The sequence below is a fragment of the Xenopus tropicalis genome, chromosome 7, assembly GCF_000004195.4.
Source record: "Xenopus tropicalis strain Nigerian chromosome 7, UCB_Xtro_10.0, whole genome shotgun sequence".
NCBI classification, from domain to species: Eukaryota; Metazoa; Chordata; class Amphibia; order Anura; family Pipidae; genus Xenopus; species Xenopus tropicalis.
In genome coordinates this window covers 82170878-82198865 of record NC_030683.2, presented here as the reverse complement: position 1 = coordinate 82198865, position 27988 = coordinate 82170878, and the positions used below count along the sequence as shown (strand labels likewise).

Here is a 27988-nt window from a genome sequence, read left to right as displayed (position 1 = left end):
TATTAAAAAAATGAACAACCCCAAAAGCTCCGTATTAAGGAAAGGCCACCTCCCATAGAATCCACTATAATAAAATAATTCTAAAAAAAAAAATGTAATTGATTTCCCTTTTCTTTGTAATAATAAAACAGTACCTTGTACTTGATCCTAACTAAGCTGCATAAATCCATATTGGTGACAAAACCAGATCTAAATTATGGAAAGATCACTTATTTGTAAAACCTCAGGTCCCACAGATTCTGGATAATTGATCCTATACCTGACACTTGAAAGGGAGGCAACACAATTCTAAAAATCAAGTCTAAAAAATCAATATACAATGAATAAAGGTTTAAGGAGGGATGATGAATTGTGGCAAGTGATGAGCAACATTTTTGAACAGGCATGGACTCGCAGCGAATTGGCACATTTTGCCATTGGCGGATTTTTATTTTTTTTGCTAAACGGAAGGAAAAATTTGCAGCAGAAAGATATGGCCTGTGACAAAAAAAAAAAAAAAAATTTTAAATGTTGGGCACGTTATTTTTTGACACACGCGACAAGTTGATCTGGACAGTGTAGTCAAACGTGCTGCAGGCCAAGAATATTTATATTGAACTCGGCTGAGGCAAACAAAATATCAGCTCTCACTTAAAAATATAAAGTAAACAAGCACAGAAATCAAGAGCCTGCAATAAGTTATGGTATATATTTATAGCAAAGAAAAACAGGCAGACAGATTAAAAAGGGATTTATCTACTTACTAATAATTTTTTACTAGTACTGACACAATACATTATCTTTAAGACAAAAACATAATCTATACATGTCATATCGTTCACATTTTTTCCCTTCAATTCACCATAACTGAGTTATGGTATATACATATTTTGGCTGAGGGCATGCCTGAAGTTGTTCCTAAAGCCACAGCACCCTCAAGTGGACTTATATTGAAGTGCTCTTCTGGTGTCTAGACCAGTGGTTCAAAAATTACAACTCAAAGTTTGTTTATCAGCCCTCCACATGTAAATGTCTGGTCATTACTGATTTCAAGAAAAACAGGTCACACATTAGTGCCAATACTGGACAATCCTGGCCTTACAAGCAGATGGTAGTGATATAGTTATTTTTGTTACTATGACTTTGGCATAAAAAATAACAGGGCCCCAGTGCTACTGCATGTGGAAGCTTTTAACTCCCAAACTGTATGGAATATCCTCAAACAAAATATTTCTTAGTGAGTTACACTTTATTATGAACTAAAATGGGTGTTTGGTTTACTTAACAGAGCAGTCCAGTGAAATGTTCCATACCAAGACATCCTGACATCATATAATACTTAACCCCATTTGTAATAAAAGGCACCAAGTTTGCCTACGTGCAGTAACCGACAGCAGCAATAAGATGTTTGCTTTTAAAAAGGCGACCAGTAAAAGCTACCTGCTGATTGGTTGCTATGGGTTACAGCACCCAGTCAAAATGATTTATTATAGCATGTAAGCCAATGTCACTGGTGATGTTGCCCATAGCAACAAATCAGAACTTTAATTTGTTTTCTAACTTGTAGGTGACTGTTCAAATCTAACTGCTGACTGGTTGCTATGGACAACCAGTGATGTTGGCTTGCACACTATTATAAATATGCCCCTTAGTGTCTTTTATTACATCACTCCCTTAGACTGACACACCTGACAAACTTGCAATTTGATTGCTTGTGTGTGTTCCCTCCGCTTTCCCCACCAACTGCATGTTACTAATGCATCCAAGAATGTAGGGGATCTGAAGGATGCATAATAATATAACTGACAGTTTGGAAGGTGTGTGGTATGTGTGCCCCTGGTTTTCAATTAGGCTGCTTCCTAAATTTGTTATTTGACAGCCTAAACTAATGTACAAGGGAACTGTCATATTCACTAATTGTTATGTTGCTGCCCTCCAAGAACTCAATATCAACGGGAAAAAAAGTTAAGATATACATACGAGCCATGAATATCCTGTAAGTAATGTCATCAGTTATAAACAGTGTTAAGTGAGGAAATCTGTTACATGACCCACTTGTGTATTATAATCAATAATACACCCCCTGCTGTAAAATATGAGGATATTAGAAGTCACCATGACCTGTATAACAGCACTTAACAGACTTCAGCAATGTCTTTAATATGGTCATGAAACTTCTCAATAACCTATAATATACATATATTTGACATCAGGTACATTATTCATTATATTATGCAGCGCAGGGAAAGTTACGCATGAAACATACACTGCCAAACTTTCTATGCACAGTAGTTAACAGGAGCATGTAGCCACTGGATTGGCAGATCTGTGTCAAGTCCTAGTTTGTCAGACTTAAAATAAAGAAATTTATGCACACACAAAACTCTAGACTGACAGCTTGTAGTTCTGGTGTGGCCCCAACTATCTTGAATATAAATTGTTTTTTTAAATCAATGCAATTTGTTTTACATATTTTCCACTGAAGGCATTACTGGGAGAGAAAACATGGTAAAGTTGAGTTGCTCTATACTGTAAGTGTGCTCAAAGGCTGTGGCACACGGGGAGAATAGTCGGGATTAGTCCCCGGCGAGAATGTAACTCTCGAGGCAACTCGAAATTGCCGGCGCCGCATATCTCACCGGCGATTTACATTATTGCCAGTGGGATGTCATATCGGGGGGGGGGGGGGGGGGTGTTAGGTGCCCGCGACAAAGGAGATTCATTGCTATGCAGGTTCTGGGGCACAGGCAGTTGTATTATACAGTTCACTTTTGATCAGTTTACCTTGAGAGTTCAGAGCTTTAGCACCCAGGCCTCGTATACCCTGTCAGATGAGTTGTCTAGGGTGAACCTTAGATCACATATATGATGATAAAGCACCAAAGTAGCACACAGATTTATATTTGAGAATGCAAGTTTGAGCACCTTTGTTCCTTTGGAACAAACATTTCTGCAAATTTAAGCAATTACTATTTTGGCGAATCTAACGGATTAGAAAAAAACAATATTGTTCTGAGGAGGGGAATTTAACAGACAAACTAAACCTATGTACATATTTTTGCATGATTCAATTAAATGAACTGTGCTGAGTAATTTTCGGGTGTTTTGTCACAGCAAAAAAAGAATGTGAGACAATGGGCAATGGCTCACAAGGAGACTTGCCTCTGTAGGATATCTGTGCTACTTGCGGGCAACATATATCCTGAAAATAGCTTTCCCTTAAAAAATAAAACATGGAACCCAAATTCAACTAAATTAAATTTAATTAAATCATCCATACCTGTTATAAATGTATTGAACCATCTGAGCTGTCAATCATATATTGCCTGGGCAGGCAATATATAATTAACAGATCAGATTTTTAATTACAATTACTTTAACTTTCCATTCAGCACTTCCTACATATCACCCAGATGGCAAATGCATTGTGGGTGATACAAAGCTTGCCTTAATAACAGTGTACACAAAATGGCGCCGGCCTACTGGCTGTGACTGTAAACTCCAAGACTGAAGGGAAAAAAATAATAATTTATATAGTGTAAGTAAAGTTTATTTTGCTCAATTAACATGATAGAAAAGGAGAGGTGATTACAGACTAATTATTATATAGTTGACTTTTAGTGTATCTTTTGCACATACACACTTGAATGAATTTTGTGATATTACGAGCTAACGTTGTACTAATACTAATGTACTAATAAAATTGTTTAGGTGCTGATTAAACTATTTGTGTTAAAGTGTTTTTCAACTGAAATAAAGACTAGTTAAACACACGGTATTCTTTTTTGATTGCATGTATGTATGTATGTATGTATGTATGCTTTTGAAATGTAGGAGGAAACTGGAGTTACCCTGTGAAAACCCACAATGACATGGGCAGAAGATATAAACTCCTTGTACATGCCCAAGCATAATTCTTTACAAGGTTTTTCCACTCACCCAAGCTTGAAACAAGGGACCTTACCTCTGAACTGCCTCCTGATCAGGTTCTCCATCTGAACTCTCCTCATCCACTGGTGTAACAGCTGTCACAGTCTATTGAAGAGAAATACATAAATACGCACATACATACACCAGCATTTTTTAGTATATCAGTACCTCTATTATGCCAGTGGCTTGCTAGTAAATAATCAACACTTACTGTTGCCATGGTGACTAGCGGAGAAGGTCCACGTGGTCGTTTGAGAAGTAGCTGCGCATGCATTTGAATGTTGGCGCCTCCATCTGAGGCTCTGCGTCCAAGAGGCCCCATTCCATTCAGCAGCTGTAGGGTAGGGGGCTGAAGAAGAGACTGCTCCTACAATAAATTTTAAAAAATTAGGTTGGACACTGCAACATCTATCTGGTAGAATATTATGGCAACACCCATCGGGTGGCAAATCAGGGCAACAATTATCTGGCAGCAAATCAGTAGATACTGTGCAGCAAGAATGCCCTATTACTTATTTTGTGACAGCAGTGCAAAAGGAGCCACTAAGAGGTAGCAGTTTTCTTATACTCAATACAAATAGTATTGCCCACATTCATATTTATTTTACATGCTCTGGCCGCAGTTGGATCTCGTTTCTTGTAATCAGCCAGGGCCACCATCAGTAATCATAGTACTCTTCACTATCCCCCTCTAAGCAATCGGTCCTTTTTCTTATTTCCATTTGATAGGGATTATATTACATTTTCATTTCTGATACAGTTTAGCTGTAAAAAACAGGACCTTGCATAATGTACAGCATTTTAATGATTCTAATAAGTGTCTATTAAAAAAATAGGTCTTGATGTTTTCTCCTTATATTTTAAAGTCCTTGGTCCTTTGCTTTTTAACTTGTTTATTAATGACCTGGAGGTGGGCATAGAAAGTACTGGTTCTATTTTGCTGAAGACACTAAATTGTGCAATTTCCATGCAGGATGCTGCTGCTTTGCAAAACGATTTTGCAACATTGGGAAACTGGGCAGCAAACTGGAAAATGAGGCTATGCACTTTGGTAGAAACGTGAACTATCTACTGAATGGTGGTTTTTTTGGGGGGTAACCTTAATGGAGAAGGATCTAGGGGTTTTTGTAGATAACAAGCCGTCTAATTCCAGGCAGTGTCATTCTGTGGCTACTAAAGCAAATAAAGTGCTGTCTTGTATAAAAAAGGGCATTGACTCAAGGGATGACAACATAATTTTGCCTCTTTATAGGTCCCTGGTAAGGCCTCACGTTGAGTATGCAGTGCAGTTTTGGGTTCCAGTAATTAAGAAGGATATTAATGAGCTGGAGAGAGTGCTGAGACTGCAACTAAACTGGTAAAGTGGGTGGAAGATTTAAACTATGAGGGTTAGACTGTCACAGTTGGGGTTGTTTTCTCTGGAAAAAAGGCGCTTGCGAGGCAACATGATTACTTTGTACAACGCACCAGAGGCCACTCCTTTAGATTAGAGGAACGGAGCTTCCATTTAAAGCAGCGTAGGTGGTTTTTCACGGTGAGGGCAGTGAGGTTGGGGAATGCCCTTCCTAGAGATGTGGTAATGGCAGATTCTGTTAATGCCTTTAAGGGGCCTGGATGAGTTCTTGAACAAGCATAGTATCCAAGGCTATTGTGATACTAATATCTACAGTTAGTATTAGTGGTTGTATATATATAATTTATGTATGTGATAGTATAGATTGGTAAGTATAGGTTGTGTGTGCTGGGTTTACTTGGAAGGTTTAAACTTTTTCTTCTTTTTTCAACCCTATGCAACTATGTAAAGGGTCATTACCAATAATAGTAGGCTAAGTACAAGTTGAGTTGTTACTGTAGTGAAAAGCTCACAGTAGTTATAAGACGCTATACTTGGAGGAATGCTTTGCTTTAGACAAATCTTAACATGGAGTGGGAGGAATGGGGAACATTTGACAGAGAACAGTAGTTCCCATCCTGCCTCCTAGACATAAGATTGATAAAAGATAAGAATGTACTGACCCATGAGTACCCTGCGCTGTCTAGGGACATACAGAGAAATTTAGTTATGGGTCTTAACAGCACTTGATTACAATTACATCAATAACATGGTTGAAATTCAACCTTTACACCCCACGTTGAAATCTATCAGTTTTTTCTTATTATAAGCATTATCATAACTTTCCTGTCATGCACTATGTATAGGGTATCCAAACATTCAACTCTGGCACATAGCTTTATTTTCCCCTGTGCAACTTCATCTCTACATACTGGAAAATCGACCCCATTCAATACTAATCCAAACTTTTAACAGCTTCCTGTTATACCCTGGAGGCATATGTCTGCTCTCAATTAATTCTGTATCTTATTAAGCACATCGTGCCACAGACTACTTATTTCATGACCAATACCTCCTCCTTTTACCATTACTACTGATGACATAACCATTAAAGGAGTAGAAATCCTTTAATCACTGTGGGGGTGCACCCTCCACGGATCATAATAACTTACCTGTTACACTGGGCCAGTGCTCCTGTTAGCAGAAAACTACACTGGCCCAGGAAATGACTGTGCGAGCAAAGAAAAAGAGCAGCAAGAGGATCACTCACACAGATGTACCCCAGACCTGTGCAGTTTTCTGCCAACAGGAGCGCCAGCCGAGGTATCAAGTAAGTAATTACAACATTACTAACACTGGCACCCCCCCAGCAATGTTCCCTCTAATTCTTTCTCAGCCATGTGCACAAAGATTTTATATTATGCTCACATTTGAAACTTGTGTGCACATTATTTGTGTGCTCGAGTCAGAAAAAAGGCAATATTTTTTGTGTGCGCATATCCTCACCTCTCCCTGATCACATAAAAAACTGCCCCTGTCGCAACCCCCAACCTAAAAATGCAGAGCAGCGCCATCTTCTGTTCAATCGTATCAGCTTCAGCTCTCACCGCCAACATGGACCCTGCTTGAGCACGCACAGTTAAAACGGATTTCCTGATTGCTCAAACTGTGCATGCTCAAGCAGGGTCTGTGTCAGCGGTGAGACCTGAAGCTTCTACGAGGCGCTGCTCTGCATTTTTAGGTTGAGGTTTGTGACTGGGGCAGTTTTTTAAGTTATAGAGTGTACAATAAGGGAGAGGTGATGGGGGTCGAGGAAGGCCAGTTAAGGGGGCTTTTATAGCTGGGGGGGTATAGTTCTCCTTTAAGCAACTGTTAAATATTAATACATGCCAGTATTCTATCCTACTTAGTCTACTGCAACCTATTACTAAGCCATCTTTCAGGCCCCACTTCTCTTTCCTACAACTGATTTTTTAACTCTGCTAGAATCCTCCTGTTTTCTTCTAAGAAAGAACCTAGTTATTTACAGGTAAAATCTCTATCCTAGCTGCCTGTTAAGCAATGGCTAGCACACAAAATCCTTTTGCTAACATTTAAAGCACTTCACTCCTCAGCTCATTGTATTTCCACACTTGTGTTCCTGGACATACATAGCCATATCCTCTGCTTTGTGCCACCATCTTTCCACACCATCCACACCCAAATTTTTTTTTTTTTTTGTTAAACATTTTATCTTGCAGCACTGTACCTACCTCAATCTCTTCAAAAAGAAACTCAGTTTCTACTTTTTGGAGCATTAAAACATTACCTGCCCAGTCTTGGAAAACTTTGTGCACGTTTCCCTCCTATTTGTGCCTGTATATTATGCACCCACTTAGACAGCAAGCTCTACAAAGCAGGGACCTCCTTCCTACTGTGAACATAAATTCTTCATATTTATTTATTTATTTTAAAACAGCGCTGTGCACTTTATAAATAAAATTATACATAAATACACACATACAGTCATATGCCACATTAGACAACTAAACAGCAGCATTAGGCGCTTACAGAATCCTGAACTGATTTCTATTCATTTACTAAATTATGAATTCACTTTATCTTTAAAAATACAATTTAGTTTCCAAATATACCTTGTACTCGAGGTGTGCGCTAGGTGGCATGGGCAGTAGGGTGTGCAGAACATTGGTATTCTGTGTCACTGGTAGAAATGGAATCTGCTGAGTGACCCTTGGAAAACCAGGAAATATCTTCTGCAGCTCATCAGTGCCACTTTCATTGCTAAAACACAAAGTCAGTCAATGCTTTTTGAGGACCTTTCAAATTTCAGTAACAACAATTTAAGTAAAGTTGGTAGTCATGGAGTGACAAATGCTGTTAAGATCAGTAACCAGTCTGTAACTGGTCTTAAGGGCTAACAACAACCAGGAAAAAAAATGCCTCTTCAAAAAAAAAAAAAAAAACTATGAAAAATTATTTTTAAATTACACATCATTTCCTTATTAAGGCTTTTTCGGTAAGGTCGTAAATATGAATTAGCTATTACTCCATTAGAACACAACAGAAAGAGTAGGGCTTTGGATAAAACACAAATAGAATAGTCTCCTCCACTAATATGAAGGACACATAATATATAACCCACAATATGTATATCCATTCCAACAATCATACAAATAAATATATCATGTCAAAAAAGAGCAAACAGAGCAAACAAGCGCTCATGAAAAAAAAAAATAATTAAATAGAACACAGTTGAAGAACATCAAAATAAACCACAAATAACTGGTAGAACAAAGTTACTTGAGCTCATTTACTGAAACTTGGCACATATCCCCCTGATCAGTAACCCATAGCTACCAATTAGAAAAAAGTAGGCCACCGAGTGCTTCATTAAAGGCAATGCTATATACCAAAGCAATTGTATCAGAATAGTGGCAGAGGTCAGGCTCCGACACAAGTTTTCTAATTAGCACAGTTCCTAGCATAAGGGAACTGAACTGGGAAAAGAGAAGATGAACTGAAGCTAACATCCTGTCACTCCATAATTAACAGAATGTAAAGCCCAGGACAAGGGGCAGAGACTTGGCCTGCTTCTGCAGAGTTCTGCAGACAGTGATCTCCTGACTCCAACACCAGAAGTGAAGGAAAGAGGTGGTAGTGGAGATGATTTTTGGAGAAACTAGATTCAAAGGGTATGCTAAAAACTCTACAGACAAATGCATGCAGGGTTGGGCAAACTTATCTTTATACTTAGGTTTATACTTACTGTGTGTCTGGAACTCCCACTGTGTGTCTCCTCATAGACAGGTATCGAGCCAGTGCCTCAGGTGATGGCTCCTCTGCTTCATCACTATCCAGAGTCATGGTTCCATTTGTCTGCAGAGAATAAATGAAAACATTTTATGAAATGGAAAGCTTGGGTGATTTTTAGCGAGAGTCCATTTAAAAAGGATAATGTGTTTAATACACTGATGCAAATAATGAGATTTGGCCATTCCCTTTAAGACAGTTGCGCAAAATAAGTTGTGTGGTTTCTTTTCATAATTCAAGGTCCCCCTTAAAAGGGGTAAAACCAAATAAAGCTTTTTAAAAGACTCTCAAACATTCTTCAGGCCATTAGAGCCAATAAGCCATGATGATGTTTTGTTCCTACAAATTTTCAAATGTGCTTTCTTACACCATGATACTCATTTAAACGTTTTTTTTTCCATGCATTTACCACAATTGAAATTCTCACCTCAACTATCTGGTTCTCAGGGTTGATAAGCTGAACCTGAGGTACATTTATACTGACTGTATTGCTTGCAGCATCAGCCTGTAGAAGTGAAAAGGCAAACTATCACAAAGGTATTTGTGGGGACACAGGTAACATGTATATTTAAGATAATGGAGATTAGAAGGTAAAAAAATGTATAATGTTAATAATAATGCAGCACTTTCCAATGATGCAACAGCATGGGTGAAGGTAAACAACAACAGATTGTTTTCCTTTATCAATGGGAAGTACAGCCACATGTTTTCACATAATAAACTGAGGGTCAGGAATTATTCTCTGTTTTCTCTTCTTTCTAATACAATGCAATCTATCATGGTTCTCTGCATTATCATTGTGGCTCTTTGTAGTGCTGAACAAAATTTACAGTATTCCATAGATATTAAAGAAAAAAATACCCCACTTTTTAACATACGCTCATTTTGTGTGGCTTAATTGTAAGGAATTATGTCATGATTTTAGTACTAAATGACACTTTGTACATTGCTAATAATGCTACCATTTAACTTTTATTCATGTACCAATAAATGTACTTTTTAGCTGTAATACTGGTGTGTAGACAGCCATCTCAAGTTATTGTGCCTGATCCTGAGCTTTCAAAAAGAGCCAGCACTGATTTAAGCAATGCAGGTGTCAGGGAGTTATTATCTTGTTATCTTCACATTGTTCTGTGAATGCCCCATGTCAGATTTAAACATTAAACATAAAAAAAATATGTTCGCTAATTTTAAAAGCAAATTTTAATGCAGGATTCTGCTGGAGGAGCACTATTAACTGATGTATTTTGTAAGAAAACATGTTTTTCCAAAAAAGAATCCCTTTAAAAAGATGCATGAACACTATCTGGATAAATATAACATTTGTAAATACACATTTACTTCTATTTACACAGATATATTAATTCCTTTCAGTCAGTAAAATTATATGACAGTCTATCTCTTACTCATAGAAGTTTCAAACCACCACAGGCTCACATATTTATTTATTTATTTATTTATTTATTTAACCCCTTCAATTCCATTGTGAAGTGAAAGATTTTGGGACCTGGAAGTCCCTATAATTTCCATAGTGAATAGTTTACAGATTTTCAGGAAAGCAGAGGGACATTACATTTCAAACTCCATCTCTTTTAAGTGGAAAAAAAAGTAAAGGGCCTGAATGACTCTAAGGGGCACATTTACTAATCCACGAATCCGAATCACGAATGGGAAAAAATCGTATTGGAAACGAAAATTTCGTAAGATCGCAAATATCACGAAAATGCTTACGAAAAAATCGTATTAGTCACGATAATATCGTATTGGCGATCCGAAAGTCACGAAATTTTCGTACCGAACAATTGTAAACAGCGGTAAAACCTTTCTGATTTTTTCGTGCAAACGTTCGAAAAAGTCGTGCGCCGTACGAAAAAGTCGGCGAAAATACGCTCGGAGCGTTCGCAGGAACGCTTGTGCATTCGTGCTTTTGTAAATGTGCCCCTAAGTCTAAAGAATCCTGTGATATGGTTTCTATTATTAGTAACAATCTGGCAAAGCAGGACACAAAACACCTGTAAAATAATGCAATTATTTAAAAAAAAATTTATTGTTGGTGTGGTAACCACCTCTACGTTGTGTTTGTTTTTGTAAATAGTTCCGACAAGTCAGAGATAGACTATTATGGTTTCCTTTCAATCTGTGGAATTACGTTACATCTGTGTTAAAAAATATTTATAAATTTATACTTGTTTTCTGAAGTTAGCAAGTGTTATTTCCCTTTTACAACCACTACAACATCTGCAGGTCTTTCTGCAAACTCACCTGGACCGAAGGAGTGGAATAGGAAACAGTTCGAGGTGCACTTGGCTGAGTTGGGAGCCGAAGAGTTTTATGCCTCTTCAGACGATCGCAGAGTAAACTATAGATAGCACTATAGTGATCATAGGCATCTGTTCTGAGAGACTGAACAAATTAAAGAGACAGAGATGAATAGTGGACACAGGGTGAAAAAAGAGAAAAAAAGGCAAAGAGTTACATAATAAATAATATTGGAAAATTAAAACAAAATGTAGAAAAGCATAATATCTAACAGCAAAAAACAAAGTGTAGAACTCTACCTGCAGGGTACGTTCTCTGTCCAAACCCATTTCAACCATTGTCAACAAAACCTGTTCATTGAGGGGATCCCTCTGCCGCTCTAACTTCACGTGCTGGCACTCTGCTATCAACTATGGGAAACAGTATCAGTCAGTATCAAGTACCAAAACAACATTTATGAACAAAAGCTTTACATATTTGTAATTGGATAGAGAACTGGCTGAAGGATAGAGTACAAAGAGTGGTGGTAAATGGAACATTTTCAAATTGGACCAGTGTGGTTAGTGGAGTACCACAGGGGTCAGTCCTTGGGCCTTTGCTTTTTAACTTGTTTATTAATGACCTGGAGGTGGGCATAGACAGTACTGTTTCTATTTTTGCTGATGACACTAAATTGTGCAAAACTGTAAGTTCCATGCAGGATGCTGCCGCTTTGCAGAGCGATTTGACAAAATTAGATAACTGGTCAGCAAACTGGAAAATGAGGTTCAATGTTGATAAGTGCAAAGTTATGCAATAATATAAACGCAAACTATCTACTGAATGGTAGTGTGTTGGGGGTATCCTTAATGGAGAAGGATCTAGGGGTTTTTGTTGATAACAAGTTGTCTAATGCCAGGCAGTGTCATTCTGTGGCTACTAAAGCAAATAAAGTGCTGTCTTGTATAAAAAAGGGCATTGACTCAAGGGATGAGAACATAATTTTGCCCCTTTAAAGGGTCCCTGGTAAGGCCTCACCTTGAGTATGCAGTGCAGTTTTGGGCTCCAGTCCTTAAGAAGGATATTAATGAGCTGGAGAGAGTGCAGAGACGTGCAACTAAACTGGTTAAGGGGATGGAAGATTTAAACTATGAGGTGAGACTGTCGAGGTTGGGGTTGTTTTCTCTGGAAAAGAGGCGCTTGCGAGGGGACATGATTACTCTGTACAAGTACATTAGAGGGGATTATAGGCAGATGGGGGATGTTCTTTTTTCCCATAAAAACAATCAACGCACCAGAGGTCACCCCTTTAGATTAGAGGAAAGGAGCTTCCATTTGAAGCAGCGTAGGTGGTTTTTCACGGTGAGGGCAGTGAGGTTGTGGAATGCCCTTCCTAGAGATGTGGTAATGGCAGATTCTGTTAATGCCTTTAAGAGGGGCCTGGATGAGTTCTTGATCAATCAGAATATCCAAGGCTATTGTGATACTAATATCTACAGTTAGTACTAGTGGTTGTATTTATAGTTTATGTATGTGAGTGTATAGATTGGTAGGTGTGGGTTAGGTGTGCTGGTTTTACTTGGATGGGTTGAACTTGATGGACACTGGTCTTTTTTCAACCCTATGTAACTATGTAACTATGTAACTACTATATTAGTTTATGATTCAAAAAATATTGGACTAGGTCAGAAAAGGGGAAAAAGACCAGGTTACCAAAGGCAAAAGAGCATTGGTGAGGCAAACAAAGCATGTTTGCAAGAAACAAAAACATTTCAGCTCACCTGAGGTTGAGCTGAGAGAGCATAATAAACAAGTAAAGGGCAATGCAGTTAACTGGATAGCTATAGAAAGGGCTTAGGGCTCTGGCACACGGGGAGATTAGTCGCCCGCGACAAATCTCCCTTGTCACGGCCAACTAATCTCCCTGAACTACCATCCCACCGGCGAAAATGTAAGTCGCTGGTGGGATGGCACACGCTGCGCAGGCAATTTCGGAAAATCGCCGAAGTTGCCTCGCGGGCAACTAATCTCCCCATGTGCCAGAGCCCTTATACATAAAGCATGTGTGTAGGCCAACAGTATTTAGGAATTAGGGCAGCAATAAAAAGTTAAGATATGAAGTATTGCTGCAGCATAAGAGTCATTGCAGTAAATGGTGACTGTATAAGGGCAAGACATATATATATATGTCTTGAGAAGAGCTGATGGGAAAAAGGGTAGAAGGTTCTAAGTGAGGGGTGCAAAATGGCAACATGTAGTTTGTCAGAACCCAGACTTTCGGCAGGGTAGATGCATTCTTATCTCTTGTGACTGACCCTTTCAAACTCCAGATCCTGCTCTCCTTGGCACATCCACTTATGTTTGCAAATCTGCTCCATAGACAGGCGTTTACTGGGCTCCAGAACTAGCATGTGTCTTATCAGGTGTTCGCATTCTAAGGAGGAATACATTACCAAGAAGTCATATCACTAAACTAGTTGCTAAAAAAATCTATTCCTTTCTCAGCTAACACAAATATGACTTAGCTAAAATTCCATGAGAGCAAAGCATTAAAAGAGAAATAGCACAAAGAAATCCTAGGAAAAGAAGAGCTACAAATCTTTGACACTTTAAACCTTCATTTGGCTATTATTCGCTAAGTCCTGTAACACTAACCCAAAGTCAAACAGAATTAGGACATTAAATTATATAATTTTATAAAAATATAATGATTATTTGTTTGTGGATGATAATACTTATGAATATTTGTCATAGACAGAATGGTGGTTTCTCTTATGCATAGAGTACGTCAGAGACTCCCCATTATCTCCTGGGTTTAGTGCAATGTTCTGTCCTAGCCAAAGCTTCCCCATTACATTAAGCTTCTTCAAGCTATAACCAGTGATACCTAAAGAACCAGATGCCAGGTTTTGCTCAGTACCTTAATGGTAAATTATTACTTTTTTTAAGCATGAAAAGTATTGTATTTTGCCATGAAAAGTGACAGCATACAATGAAAGGGAATTTGTATGCTTATTGCTAATAGTATAGTCTGCTGCTTAGTGACGGGAATATATTGCTTAAAATGTGGCGCTTTAAGAATTACATTTTGTGGTAAGGAAGCTTTATGTCTGTATGGCATGAAAGAAAATGACCCTGATTTTGAGGGGATTCACAAAAGTGGAGCAAACTGAAACTGGAGCAAGAAACATTATCGAAGGTAACCTTAAAGAATATCAGATTTGCAAAAGCCTTTCTCCATACAAATCTGGAGAACACCAAGCCGAAATTTGTTTTAAGTTTTCTGGATTCATTTACTCCATTTTGCTAAAGTAAATTACATCAAATTTAGAAAGATGGAGTTAAAAAGGCAAAAAATCTTTATGAGAACTTTTTCACACAAAAAGAAAGAAAAAAACATTTTGGCACAAAAAAATTGGTTGTATTGTATATTTGTCATTTTTTTAAACTTTTTGATATAAATTAGGATTTTGCTCCAATGTAGTGCCTAATTCGCCTTAACAGCACTTTTTGTAAAAAAAATAACTGCAACTGTTCTTAACATACATATTAAAATTAAAGGGGATTTATAGCATAAAAGAATCAGCTCATACTTTTTAATATGGAGAAAGAAAATTACATGATACAAATGCATGAATAAAGGGTTGCAAACAATATCCAAGAGTCTGGATTTCCTAGTGCCAATTTATTTACCACGAACCATTGCTGGCAGTAAAATATATGTATTGTTTAAGTGGCGGAAAATGCAGGAGAAAGCAATTTCCACGACTTGCAGATACAAATTTTCTACCCTGGCGATTAGCACAGCCACCAATAAAAAGGTGTCTTCAGACATTTTATTGCCTATGCTGAAGGAGGTTTAGTGCATGCAACAAAATTCCTATGTGCCATCTCCCTAAGTGACAGATTAAATTGGTCACAATTACCTTATCTAATGTAACTGGCTCTAGGAAGAAACTAATTTAGCAGTTTAGCACAGTGTTTAGCTGAGAATAGGGAAGAAAGTCTGATGACGTTGCTGGTAGACTAACTTCTATAAACTGACATTCTCTAAGTGGTTATATAGTCAATTTGGTAATCAGATGTTAATGCTTTGTTTAAGTCAGCCATGGTCATTAGAACATAATTTTTTCCCATAATGTGTATGTTACCTGTGGACATGAAAAAGGGTATTCGGAACTTTCCACTAAGGACACGTGCACGCAGGTTCTGCAAAGTACTTCCATCAAATGGGAGGGCTCCACAAACCAGAACATATAGTACAACTCCCAGGCTCTGAAGAGAGACAGTAATAGAAATGCAAGAAATGTAAACAACTTTGAACAGACTATTAAAAAGACAAAATGGACAAAATGTATAGAACATGTCTGTGCTGGAGTTCATGCATGTCTCTCTGCTTCATTTGTGGTAAAGGCAGTGTTACCTCTATGTTTTTGCCTGCGTGCATAAAAATTCTCTTTTGTGCACAGTTTTAATAAACTGTAAGTATATATGGTTGGATTCAAATAGGTACTAAATAATTTATTTTCTTACAAAAAAAATTCTTGTACACCCTATAATTATCTGTGTACTCTGGACTCAAAATGTGTGTGCTTGCTGAAGGGCTGCCATCAGAATTTGCAGGGCCCCATACAACAAAATTAGCATGTCCACCCCCCCAGGAGAACAGTGGTTAAAAACCAGAAACCACAGTGATGCCTGGAGACCCTAAAGGTCCCAAGTTCTCCATTAAAGAAGAAGCCTATTTTTAATATACATTTATTAAAAAATCCATTCCTATAAAAAATGCCTTTTGATTCCCCCCTTAACTTCCCTAGCTCAGAACTAACAGAGTAAAGGGGAAAACTGCAGGCAAGGGATTATGATTTTTCATATACATATTTATGAAAAACATTTTTCATTTTTAAAGAAGAACCTGGGACCAATAGGTCTCTTAGTTTTTGACTTTACTTCCCCTTTAAATAATGTGATGTAATTCCCACTCTCACAGCACTTAAAAAGATACTGATACCAGAAATGAAAGCTTTTACATCTACCATAACATTGTCTTTGTATGCTATTTATAATTTTGCCAAAAAGGTATTTGCCTAATGTTTTTTTACATTGCCTATCTGATCCCCCATGTTCCTCTCTGAGGACGTGGCCATTTACATGCAGCAGGAGCCTGTTAGCATTAAAAGTCATAACTGACAGGTTGAGAAGAGACAATCGGGTCGGCAAAACAACCAGGTTTAGGAACTGAAAACAAAAATTATTTACAAAAGCAGCCATATCAGGCAAAAATGATCAACATGACCTAAGTGTAACTTTTAATGTACATTAACATTTTGAAGAGTAGTTGTTTAGTGTCAGAGTGTGTCAGTGCTGGGTTGTCCTTTAAGTGACAAACAAGCAGAAGGGAAAGCTGTGTAGGGGAAACATGCAAGCACTAGATCTATTTCCCTTCCCAAGTCTGCCGCTTACTCACACAGCAGGGGGGCCTGGTTAATCCAAGTATGAGCAGCATGGCCATGCCCCCCCTGAAGACCCAAAACCCACAGGGCCCTGGAAAACTGCCCCCCGTGTCCCGAGATGGCAGCCTTGGCTTGCAGCACTGACTGCAGGTCCAAATTAAAGGACAAGAGAAAGACGTATTTAACAATATGTTAGTGAATTCAATAACTATATTAAACATAGTAATATTTTGGTCACCTACAAGTTAGAAAACAAAAGCAGATATCTAATAATATAAATAAAAGTACGGCACTGGTAAAGAGCTGTAGTTGCTTGAGGTGATTAGCAAAATCTGTAACTCACCCAAATGTCAACCTTTGGTCCATCATACTCCTTGCCTTCAAACAATTCTGGCGCTGCATAAGGAGGACTCCCACACCAAGTCTTCAGCAGTTGTCCAGGAGTAAAACGGTTACTAAATCCAAAATCTAACAGAAGAAACAAGAAAATACTTTGTGTATGACCTTATTAAGAAAAGGAGGCAACCTAGAAACCCCAGCATTATGATTCTTAGGAAAGAGGACTTTAAAAGATGTTCAGTACACGGACATGTTCTGCCAACAGTTGAACTAGTAGAATTTCTCTATACATTAAAGCATGCTACGCAGCTATTAATCACTCCAGTGGTGAAAGTGGGTGGAGCCACCAACAGCCAATCAGACTTCACCTATTTATTTTTTTTTTTTTTGGTTTAAATTTAAAATGCTGCCTTTCTCACACTATATATGTGTTCCCAAATGTTGCTAAGTCAGTCACTGGCTGACTACATATTCAGGATTAGAACTGATCGCAGACTACACAGAAAGAAGCCTCTGCACCCCCGTCACCCTCCCTGCGTCTTTGTCCAGCAGCACACACCCACCAGTGCAGAACCTCCCCCCCCCCGCGCTCCAATCCCCGCACTTTTGGAGTCTTTGTCCATCAGTAACACCTACCCACACCTCCCGCAATTTGGGGAGACTTAAGGGCACTATTGAGACAACTGAAGGTATTCCTGCAGCTTGAGATTAACTCTTTATTAGCCTTTCCTTCTCCCTTAGCTGTGCTACAACATGCTTACATTTCTAGTACTGTTTCTACAGCCTGATGTCTAAAAAATTGTTACTAAGACTTCCAGAAATAGCAATAATTTATAAGGTTTTTATGAAAATGGTAAATGTTTGTATAGATATATTTTACTTGTTTTGGGGTTGCTGTATCAGCCAAAAAGGATGTCAGAATCTTCCCGTAGCTCAATATATTTTTTTAATACTAAGGTACAGTATATAAGCGGTCTGCTCTGGGCTGCTACTGATAAATTAACATTAGGAAAGCATTAAAGTTGCTAATTCACACCCCATTAATTAAGAAGGAAACGTAAAATAATGCATATAATTATAAGGTCCTCCTGAATCGTGCTACAGTGAGCCCTAAATACCACCTCATTTGCTGCATGTGTTAATTAAACATTAACACCAAAAAATAAAGGGGTGTTTTGAATAAAAATATAATGCAGTGTTGCACTGCACTGGTAAAACTTTTGTGTTTGCTATAGAAACACTACTATACTTAATATAAATAAGCTGCTGTGTAGTCATGGGGTCAGCTATTCTAAGAAAAGACACAGGTTACATATAATAGCAGATAAGCAATGATGGCATGATGCTGTTCTACAGAGCTGATCTGTTATCTGTTTTATTTATTATTTTACTTGTGCCATTTAGCCCTATTTCAATTGCTTTTATTGCTAAACAGCAGCTTGTTTATATAAACTACAGTAGTGTTTCTAAAGCAAACAGATCAGTTTTAACAGTGCAGGACAATACTGCATTATATTTTTATTACAGGTATGGCACCTGTTATCCAGAATGCTCGGGACCTGGGGTTTTCCGGATAATGGATCTTTCCATAATGTGGATCTACCTACCTTAAAAAACCTGCTAAAAATCATTTAAATATTGAATAAACCCAATAGGATTGTTTTGCCTTCAATAAGGATAGGAAGTATATCTTAGTTGGGATCAAGTACAAGGTACTGTTTTATTATTACAGAGAAAAGGGAAATCATTTTCAAAAATCAAAATTATTTGCTTATAATGAAGTCCATGAGAGACAACCTTTCCATAATTAGGAACTTTCTGGATAAAGGATTTACGGATAAAGGGTCCCATACCTGTTCTTAAAAACGGTTTCATTTTGTTTTGGTCTTAAGGAAACATAGTTTCGTACGATATTCGGTGCATGTATGGTGGATGAACGAGACGACCAATATTCACAGGAGCGTCGTCGATTGGGTGGGACTAAAGATTTTGCTTGGGCGCCGTAAGATTTTACCAATTTGTGAGCTCCCTAATAGATATACAGGCTGGATACAACTTCACCCAAAGGGTTAAATAAGGATATGGAATCGCTTTTTTTTTAATCTCTATAAAAATGTTCCTTGGTACTGTATTGATTGGAATGATTTACCTCAGCCTGCTGTTTAACAACTTAGTTGGGAATAGTTTTTATTCTGGTGTATTGATAATTGTTATGTTGGGTTGAAAACCCCAACATACTGTTCTTCGATTTCAGCTTATTCTTCCGCTTTATCTTTTTCATCTTATTCTTAGCGCCCCCCCATCTTCTAAACGCTACTCCTCCTACAGTTTTAGGGGTAAAAACACCCAAACTTCACACTTCTTCACCCCATAGCGGAATAGGTTGCTTGTGCTTTTCTAAGGGATCCCACCCCCCATCTTTTGTGGCACAGCTCTGATTTTCAAACTGCTGCCACTCTTACAGCTTTGAAGCTACACCCCCCCAAACTAGGGGGGAACATGGGGTCAACCTGATTGTTGGATGCCCAAGTGGGTGGAGCTATGAACAGCCAATCAGATTTTACCTATTGACTTGGTGGAAATCTAACCCGCTGCCATTCTCACAGTAATAACGCCAGGGTCCCCAAACTTTGCAGAGTTAGGTACCAGGTAACTGCGGTTCAAAGTTTAAAAAAAGTGGGCGGAGCCAAAAACAGCCAATCAAATTTTACATATTGACTTTCAATAGGGAAATCCAACCTGCTGCCATTCTCACAGAATTAACACCAGGGTCCCCAAACTTTGCACAGTTGGTCAATAGGGGACTGCAGCTTTAGTTTTGGAAAGTAGGTGGAGCCACCAACAGCCAATCAGACTTCACCTATTTTTTTGTTTAAATTTAAAATGCTGCCTTTCTCACACTATCTGTCAGGGTTCCCAAACGTTACTAAGTCAGTCACTGGCTGACTACATATTCAGGATTAGAACAAGTGGGCAGAGCCACCAACAGCCAATCCATTTCCACCCATTAAATTTCATTTGTTTATATTTAAACTGATGTCATTATTTAAGTATTAATTCCAGGGTTGTTAAACTTTCCAGAGTTAGTCATTGGGTATTTGCTGTTCAAAGTTAGAAAAAAGTGGGCGGAGCCACCAACAGCCAATTTCACCTATTTACTTCCAATAATGAAGTGTAAAATGCTGTTAGTCTCACAATTTTTATGCAAAGTTATTTTTGCAAAGTTGGTCACTGGGGGACTGCAGTTCAAAAATAGGAAACGTGGGTTGGGCCCACTAACAGCCAATCAGATTTCATCCATTGAATTTTATTCGTTTAAATTTAAAATGCTGCCATTCTCACACTATTTATGCCTGGGTGCCCACTGTTTGTTACTGGGAGACTTTGACTCACAATTTACCTATTGACTTTTATTGGCTTAAATTTAAAATGCTGCTGTTCTTTACCTATTAGAGTTAGTCACTAGGTAACTGCAGTTCCAGGTTAGAAAAAGTGGGCGGAGCCACCAACCGCCAATCAAATGTCACTCGTTGACTGAGTTTTGCAATAAAATCACTTGCAGGCTGCTTGTACGTGGCAAATCAATTTTTTTTGAAGGGGGGGTCTTGACTGACAGCACCTTTAGCCATCTGCTTTTCGTGACCACTAATGTAAAGTGAAGTCATTGTAACTGGCAAGTGCACTACTAGGATTACTTGTTCCTCTTTAAAGTAAACACTTCAGTGTTGGTTTTCACACTAGAAATCCCCTTAAGAAAGGAATTTTTCCGAAATGTTGGGGTTTCTCAACTTATTTCACCACGTCTGCTCTAACATATTTGCCAAGTTGTACTGTGACACTGGTGGTATGTATATGCTACTGCAGCACCAACCCTTCAGACGTTGCTCACACGTTAAAGTTGGGTAACACCATGATACAGTTTGTAATGTAGATGTATTGATTTATACATGTTTAATATATTTAAGCTATTTAAGCTTTTTTTTTTTTTTTTTTTTTACTACTGAATATACCACTGGTCAACTAAATTTAGTAAGGTATGCACTGGGCTATTTTAGAAGTTACCTGTAATCCAGAATACATGGGCCATGGGGTTTTCCAGATAAGGGGGCTTTACATAATTTGGATCTCCATACCTTAAGTCTACTTAAAAATAATTTAAACATAAAAAAAACAAAATATAATTTTTTTCTCCAAGAAGTAATAATTACATCTTAGGTGGGACCAAGTAAAAGGTACTGTTTTATTATTACAGAGAAAAAAGGAATCCTTAAAAAAAAAAAACGTATTTGATTAAAATGAAGTCTATGGGAGATGGCCTTTGAAACTTTTTCTAACAGAGTATGAACCGGTCTGTAGTTGGGAATCTGATCAGCTATTATTCTGGCTTCTGCTTTAAAAACCCAGTGGATGAGCTTTAGCCTATAGGATAAACCCATGTAAATAGGATTTTCTTGGAGCTTTTTAAAAATTCTTTCCCAGAATTCCTTTTTTTTTTTTATGAAAAAGTATTTTTTTATATTAAAAGGGTCCTCCTTACCTTTTGTCAATCTATGATCACTTTAATCCCAAATTCTCCACTGCAGGTGAAATGTAACAAATATTGTCCTCATTAACATTTTAAATCCAGTGTGTAAATGAAAACGCAACTCATATGTGGAAAAAGTAAATACACCGCTAAATATGTAAAATTAAAATTTGTGTTCTGTGCTTCAAGTCTCTAAGAAACCCAGAATTTTATCACACCGCCTCTAGGTATCTGGCTCTGCTATTGTTGTCAAAGTATGAGTCTACCATTAGAAAGAGGCTGCACACATTAGAGCTACATAGGAGGTGTAATAGAAACCTTTGCTTTACATAAGAAAATCAGGACAAGACTAAAGTTTGTCCATAAACACCAAGGCAAAGACCAGGACTTCTGGAACAATATGCTCTGGACAGATGAGGCACAAGTTATTTGGCCACAGTACCAGGAAACAAAAGAGTGTATCACCAAAATAACCGGATAGCAACAGTAATGCAAGGTGATGAAAATGTTAGGGTTTAGGGCTGTTTGCTACATCATGGCCTGGCCAGCTCGCCATCATAGAATACACTATAAATTTTTCATTGCACTGAAGCTCAATCGAGTGGACCTAGCAACATGACAATGATCCTGAACATTCCCATAAATCCACTAAGGAATGGCGGGAAAAACAGAAATGGAATTCTGAATGGTCAGAACTAGATACCATTTAGAAGCTATAGGGGATTAAAAAAAAAAAAAAAAAAGATACCGTATATACTCGAGTATAAGCTGAACCGAATATAAGCCGAGGTACCTAATTTTACATGAGAAAACTGGAAAAACTTATTGACTCGACTATAAGCCTAGGGTGAGAATTGCAGCAGCTACTGCTAAGTTTCAATAATCAAATAAATACCAATGAAATTACATTAAATGATGCATCAGTGGGGTATATGTTTTTAAGAAAAACAGTAAACTAGCTCTGTAAGTGGAGAAAAGGGTCAACAAAAACAATATGGTATGAACAATGATACCTTAAGCTCCAACAGCAACCAAGCTAAAACACAGAGGTAAAATCCTTTAAAACTATATATAGTTTATATAGAATATAAAGCGCAACGTCTAGTGCAGAATGGGACAGGTGAGGATGGTAAATGAAGATTAATTTGGGAGCGGGCCAGGGCACTGGAGGGTCTGGTTGCAGGTGGCCTAATTTGCACACAAAGGAGAGAGGGTGCTAGTCTAGAGGGACCCATGGCACCCGACTTGAGTATAAGCCGAGGGCGACTTTTTCAGCACATTTTGAGTGCTGAAAAACTAGGCTTATACTCGAGTATATACAGTATATATAAGGAAACTACTCAAACATGGAACAGCTGAAAAAGTCTGCATGAAGGAATGGGAAAAAAATTCCTGGTAGACAGTTATAAGAAACACCCACTTGAGATTGCTTCTGCCAAAGAGGGCAATACTATATACATAAGCCATAACAGTACTCACTTTTTCCAAAGAAAGATATTAATATTATGTTGAGTAAATGATTGCAAAATAAATGTTCCTTTTTATTAACCATTATATTTATATGCCGATTTGAATAGAGATCAAATATTAAAAAAAAAAAACACTTCACATGATACAACATTTCTAGCCTAATCATTTTTTGATCTTTAATCCATCATCATCATTATTTATTTACTTTTATTTTAATATATATTTTTAGTATATAAACTTTTTAATAATGTATTATAACAGAAATTAAAAAAACAAGGGTTTAAGAATGAAGCAAAAGATGATTGGATTCTTTTCCTATAAAACAAAATATGTCACACATTTGGATGAAATGATTTCAATTTCCTCAGATTCTCACCAAACCCACCCATGATAACACCTATTTCTGTTTATCACTTTTAATATTTACTTGTCAAATTAGTCCTATTCAAATTAGTCCTATCTGCAGGTGTGTGGCTGGAAAACTGCAGTCACCATTCCACCTCCAGAAAGAGGAAGAAGAGGGACAAATGGATTGCAGTAATGTTTTTTAAATTGCTTCAGTATGTTCTCTACGCTCGGGGATAAAAAAAAAATTACATAAACAAAATAAGCAAGAAACACTGAGTGGGACTGACAGTAAATCAGTTGTTTCCATCCTACTCATCAGATGACTGAACTGTGCATCTGTCAAAGCAATCAGAAATTGGGAGAATCCAGAGTACTTCAAACCAGCAGGATTCCCAGGAAAAGCTTATCTCCTTCACTCCCTATACATTTTTGCACAGGCTACTGCAGCAGGTACAATAATTAGTGTAATCCAGATTTACATACTGTACATAGAAAACAAGAACAATGTTTGGGTTTTGTGCATCTATGCAATGATAACTGTATATACTCACTGCTAAGATGCAATTTGCTTATCCAGAATGTATACTCTTACAGAAATGTAGTTTCCTGAAATACTGTACTTGTGCTGTTCTGGACACTTTTATGACTTACATTTCAGGAAATGCCATGGCATTCTGAAGGGAGGAATGCCTACTCCTCCGGAACAACAAACAAAAAGTACATATACATTTTTCTGCTTGTCATGGAGTTATAAAGCTGTCTGGGCAAAGAAAGAAGAATCGCTGGAAGCAGGTCTTCACACAACACATTTCTATGGTGGCCTTGTGATCTTTTTTTCCTGTAAAAACCCTACTACATTACACACAAAGTCAGCAAACCCCATATACAGCAAACAGTGCTGGTGGGTTAAAGGCTGCATTTCAGGCTTCCACCTATGCAGCTGGTGCCCCTTCCTGACGGGATGTTATCCTCCCCCTCTTTCCTCGGTAAAAGACTGGCTGGAGGTATAAGCACTTCATATTTAACTTCTCATAATTTCAGGAAAGCAAGGAAGTGTTTTTGCAAAGTGGGAAAAAAGGGACATAATAGCATGGCCTAATCTACGCAAGCAGAGTATAAATGAAAAAAACTTTAACCTTGTGGGCAGTTATAAATAATACATGGTGCTGGTTGGTCTAAAAATTAATACTATCTTTAAAAAGGCCCCTTTACTGGAGTTCCCTATAGAGCCTCTCAGGCCCCTGTTCATGTTTCAAATGAGGGATGGGCGTGTCCTAACGTCCAGATGAGAAGCACAGTAAAAGGGGGAATAGCCAGGCATAACCCTGCAGTCACCTAAGCAAAGACAGGCTTCAGTTCCCAATCAGGTTAGCCTAGTTGCTGATTGGTTCCTATCCTACAGTGCAGTGTGCTAAGTGCTGCCTGCCCCCCTACACAGCCTGGAAAAAGAGGCAAGAGGAAGTGGAACAGAAGGGTGGGACTAGTGGAGTTTTTGCAAACATTTTCAATAAATTAGCATGAAACACTACTTTTTAAAGAATATTCCTTCTATATTTAGATGAGTACAATTCATTAGCACAATATTGTTTTTCACACAATATATCCCCTTTAGGGCAAAGACACACAGCCAGTAGTAGCAACTTGTCATGGCTACTAAACTAGACAATGCTGATCATTTACTGATAATTGTTGCTACATGTGTTTTAGCAGAGGCAGTTCTCAGTATAGTTTATGGCAGGGTATTTTCTGGTATTTAGTAGTCATGACAAGTAGCTGCTACAAAGTAGCTCCATGAGGCTTCACCCTTAAACCTAAAACTTTTCCTACAACTTCTAAAAATATTTTCCATTACATGGAAAACTACTTTTATTCCTTGGAACAAAAAGGATTTGGTACATAATATTAATTGGGGAGCTTGTTAGCATAGGAGAAGCTGGTTCCTGTTGAATAGGTATAGCTCTCACCTGCAATTTTAATGTTGAGGTTTGCATCCAGCAGCAGGTTTTCAGCCTTCAGGTCTCGATGCACAATATTCCTACAGTGACAGAAATGGACAGCAGCCACAATCTGCTTAAACTTTTTTCGGGCTTCCTTCTCTGCCATGCGTCCATGAGCCACTAAGTGGTCTGTTAGAGGTACAAAGAATAAGAACATGATGAAAGGCAGAAATGACAGTGGTTGTGGGTGGGGGGTGGCCTTGTGTTCGCAATGTGAACAATTTAAAAAAAGAAAGGAGTAGCATTTAAAGGAGACCTGTCACCCTAAGAAATAATTCCAAATTCTTTTCTATTGGGTTAGTCGAGAATAATAAACTTCACTTACACTATATAAATTATTTATATCTTTTTTCCTTCAGTCTTGGACTTACACAACCAATGCAAGCAGGCAGGCGCCATTTTGTTAGTAAGGAAAACTTTGCATCATATGCCAAAATCTTGTTTATGTACCAGAATGGGGGACCTGATGCTCAAGCAGTGATATCTATAAAGTGCTGAAAGGAAAGTTAAAGTAATTGTCTGCCCCACCTCTATGCCTAAGACATAAGAGGTGGGCAGATATGTGATTGATAATGGGTATGGATGTGTTAATAAAAAAAGGAATTTGGATTTTATGTTTAATTTCATGTTTAAAGGAAAAGTAACGCAAAAAATTTTTAAGTAAAAAATCTATTCTACCCTGCCCCAATAACTGCCCTATCCTGTTAACCATTTATTTTTTTGAATGCTTTATTAGAAAATACCTGTTAAAACTTGGCTTCCGGTCATTTGAAAAAAGGCGATATGGCGATGCAGGGGAAGCATTCACTATGCGGCGATCGATTGATCGATCCTAGCCTGACTCCTTCCTATACAGAAGGAAGGCTAGGATCGATTAATCGGGATCGATTAATCGATTGTCACATAGTGGACGCTTCCCCTGCATTGCAGTATCACCTTTTTTCAAATGACCGAAAGCCAAGTTTTAACAGGTATTTTCTAATAAAGCATTCAAATTAATAAATGGTTTGCAGGATAGGGCAGTTATTGGGCCAGCGTAGAATAGATTTTTTACTTAAAAATTTTTAGTGTTACTTTTCCTTTAATAAGCAACTTTACACCCCATCTTTTGTTTTTATTTGCAAGATGGCCAAACTACAAACTGCACACAGATCCTGCTTTATATGATCTTTACATCAGACAATTAAGTGCTACCAGCCACAAACTATATGCAAATCTTCAAGTCAGAAAAAGGATTTCACCTTAATTTTGCTCCATGAAAGGCCATACATAAAAATGCGTTTATAAACAAATATACATACATACACACACAAAATAACAAAGCACTGTCTTCATACACGCCCTCTAAGAAATGTATCTAAAGAAAGAAAATATCCCTGAAGGCTGAAAAATATCAGGTGCTCTTTACTCTGGAGAAATGCTTAATTAAAAAATCCCAAGACTAAACTGTCACGCACTTCATATACAGAAACTACAGAAGAACCATGATATGCTACAATCTCTTTAGAATCATTTACTAAACTACTAGACCTGAAATACTAGGCGCTAGGGTTTTTGAATTATTTAACTTTTTGTTCAGCAGCACTCCAATTTGAAAATTCAACAGATAAGCAATTACAGCTAACAAAAACACAATAAAAAAGCAAATAAAAAGCAGAAAGCAAACAAACTATAAAACGTTAAAAAGATCAACTGAAAATTGCTACAAAAAGCAAAAATGTAGACTACTCATCAAACATTACTGATACAGTTGTAGAAATTATTATCACGAAAGCCTAGGGCCTGTTGTTTCCAGGATAAACACCATTTTCAAAATCTGAAGTACCATTTTTTCAGCCTTCTAAAAAATCACATAAAAACACTGAAAAAGACAAACAGGATTGCTTTGCTACCAATGTGGATTTTAGGTTATCTTAAGTACCATCAAGCAGAAGGTTCAGTTTTATTAATAGGAGAAATCTTTACTGGCACTGGGTTATTATTATTGAAGATTATTTTTTTCTAGTGAAATTCTGTATAACACTAGTAGAGATTTACAGGACAATATTATTCATTGCCCTGCCAAATAGATGCATTAATCCAATTTTAACAACCCAGTTTGTTTTGTGCTTTGCCAGGTTTTCAGAAAAAAAAATCTGACTTTCTGGTTCATCTATTCCCATGTCATAATCACTCAAAGAAATGAGTCTAATACTTTAGTACCTTTTCCTACTTTCCCTTTCCCAGGCCGCCTTGTTCATTAGCAGTTATGGGAAGGAATGCCGACTGTCTGACTGAAGATGGCTGTCCTATTTATAGGAGTGGCTGCTAAAGGAATGCACAAAAACCAAACTGTTTCTCTCAACCAAGAATATTTGGATAGTGGGGGGAGTATGAAGAGGGGTCTGTAACGGGGAGAGCTTACTCTCCCCAACTATCCTTTGTTAGTACAGGATTGTTGCTTTTGTAAATCTTTCCTTTTGCAATCCTATGTAAAAAGAATCTCACAGAAGAAATCCAATTATACCCATGACAAACATGGCAATCTATTTCAAATTAATACTTGGAACTAAATGTATAAACAAGT

At 37.7% G+C, this 27988-nt stretch overlaps 1 protein-coding gene across 3 annotated transcripts in view; it reads right to left on the bottom strand.

The window, feature by feature from the left end:
• sik3 (SIK family kinase 3) overlaps window positions 1-27988 on the bottom strand; it is a 119697-nt gene that overhangs the window by 22160 nt on the left and 69549 nt on the right. For all 3 annotated transcript variants that reach the window (XM_031905597.1, XM_004916084.4, XM_004916083.4), the window contains exons 4-14: window positions 25390-25551; window positions 17087-17211; window positions 15442-15565; window positions 13606-13724; window positions 11611-11721; window positions 11315-11455; window positions 9480-9557; window positions 9009-9118; window positions 7876-8023; window positions 4121-4276; window positions 3944-4014 (exon numbers count right to left, since the gene is read on the bottom strand). In XM_031905597.1, coding sequence (XP_031761457.1) covers window positions 3944-4014; window positions 4121-4276; window positions 7876-8023; window positions 9009-9118; window positions 9480-9557; window positions 11315-11455; window positions 11611-11721; window positions 13606-13724; window positions 15442-15565; window positions 17087-17211; window positions 25390-25551 — 1345 coding nt within the window. The remainder of the gene's footprint in view (window positions 1-3943; window positions 4015-4120; window positions 4277-7875; window positions 8024-9008; window positions 9119-9479; window positions 9558-11314; window positions 11456-11610; window positions 11722-13605; window positions 13725-15441; window positions 15566-17086; window positions 17212-25389; window positions 25552-27988) is intronic.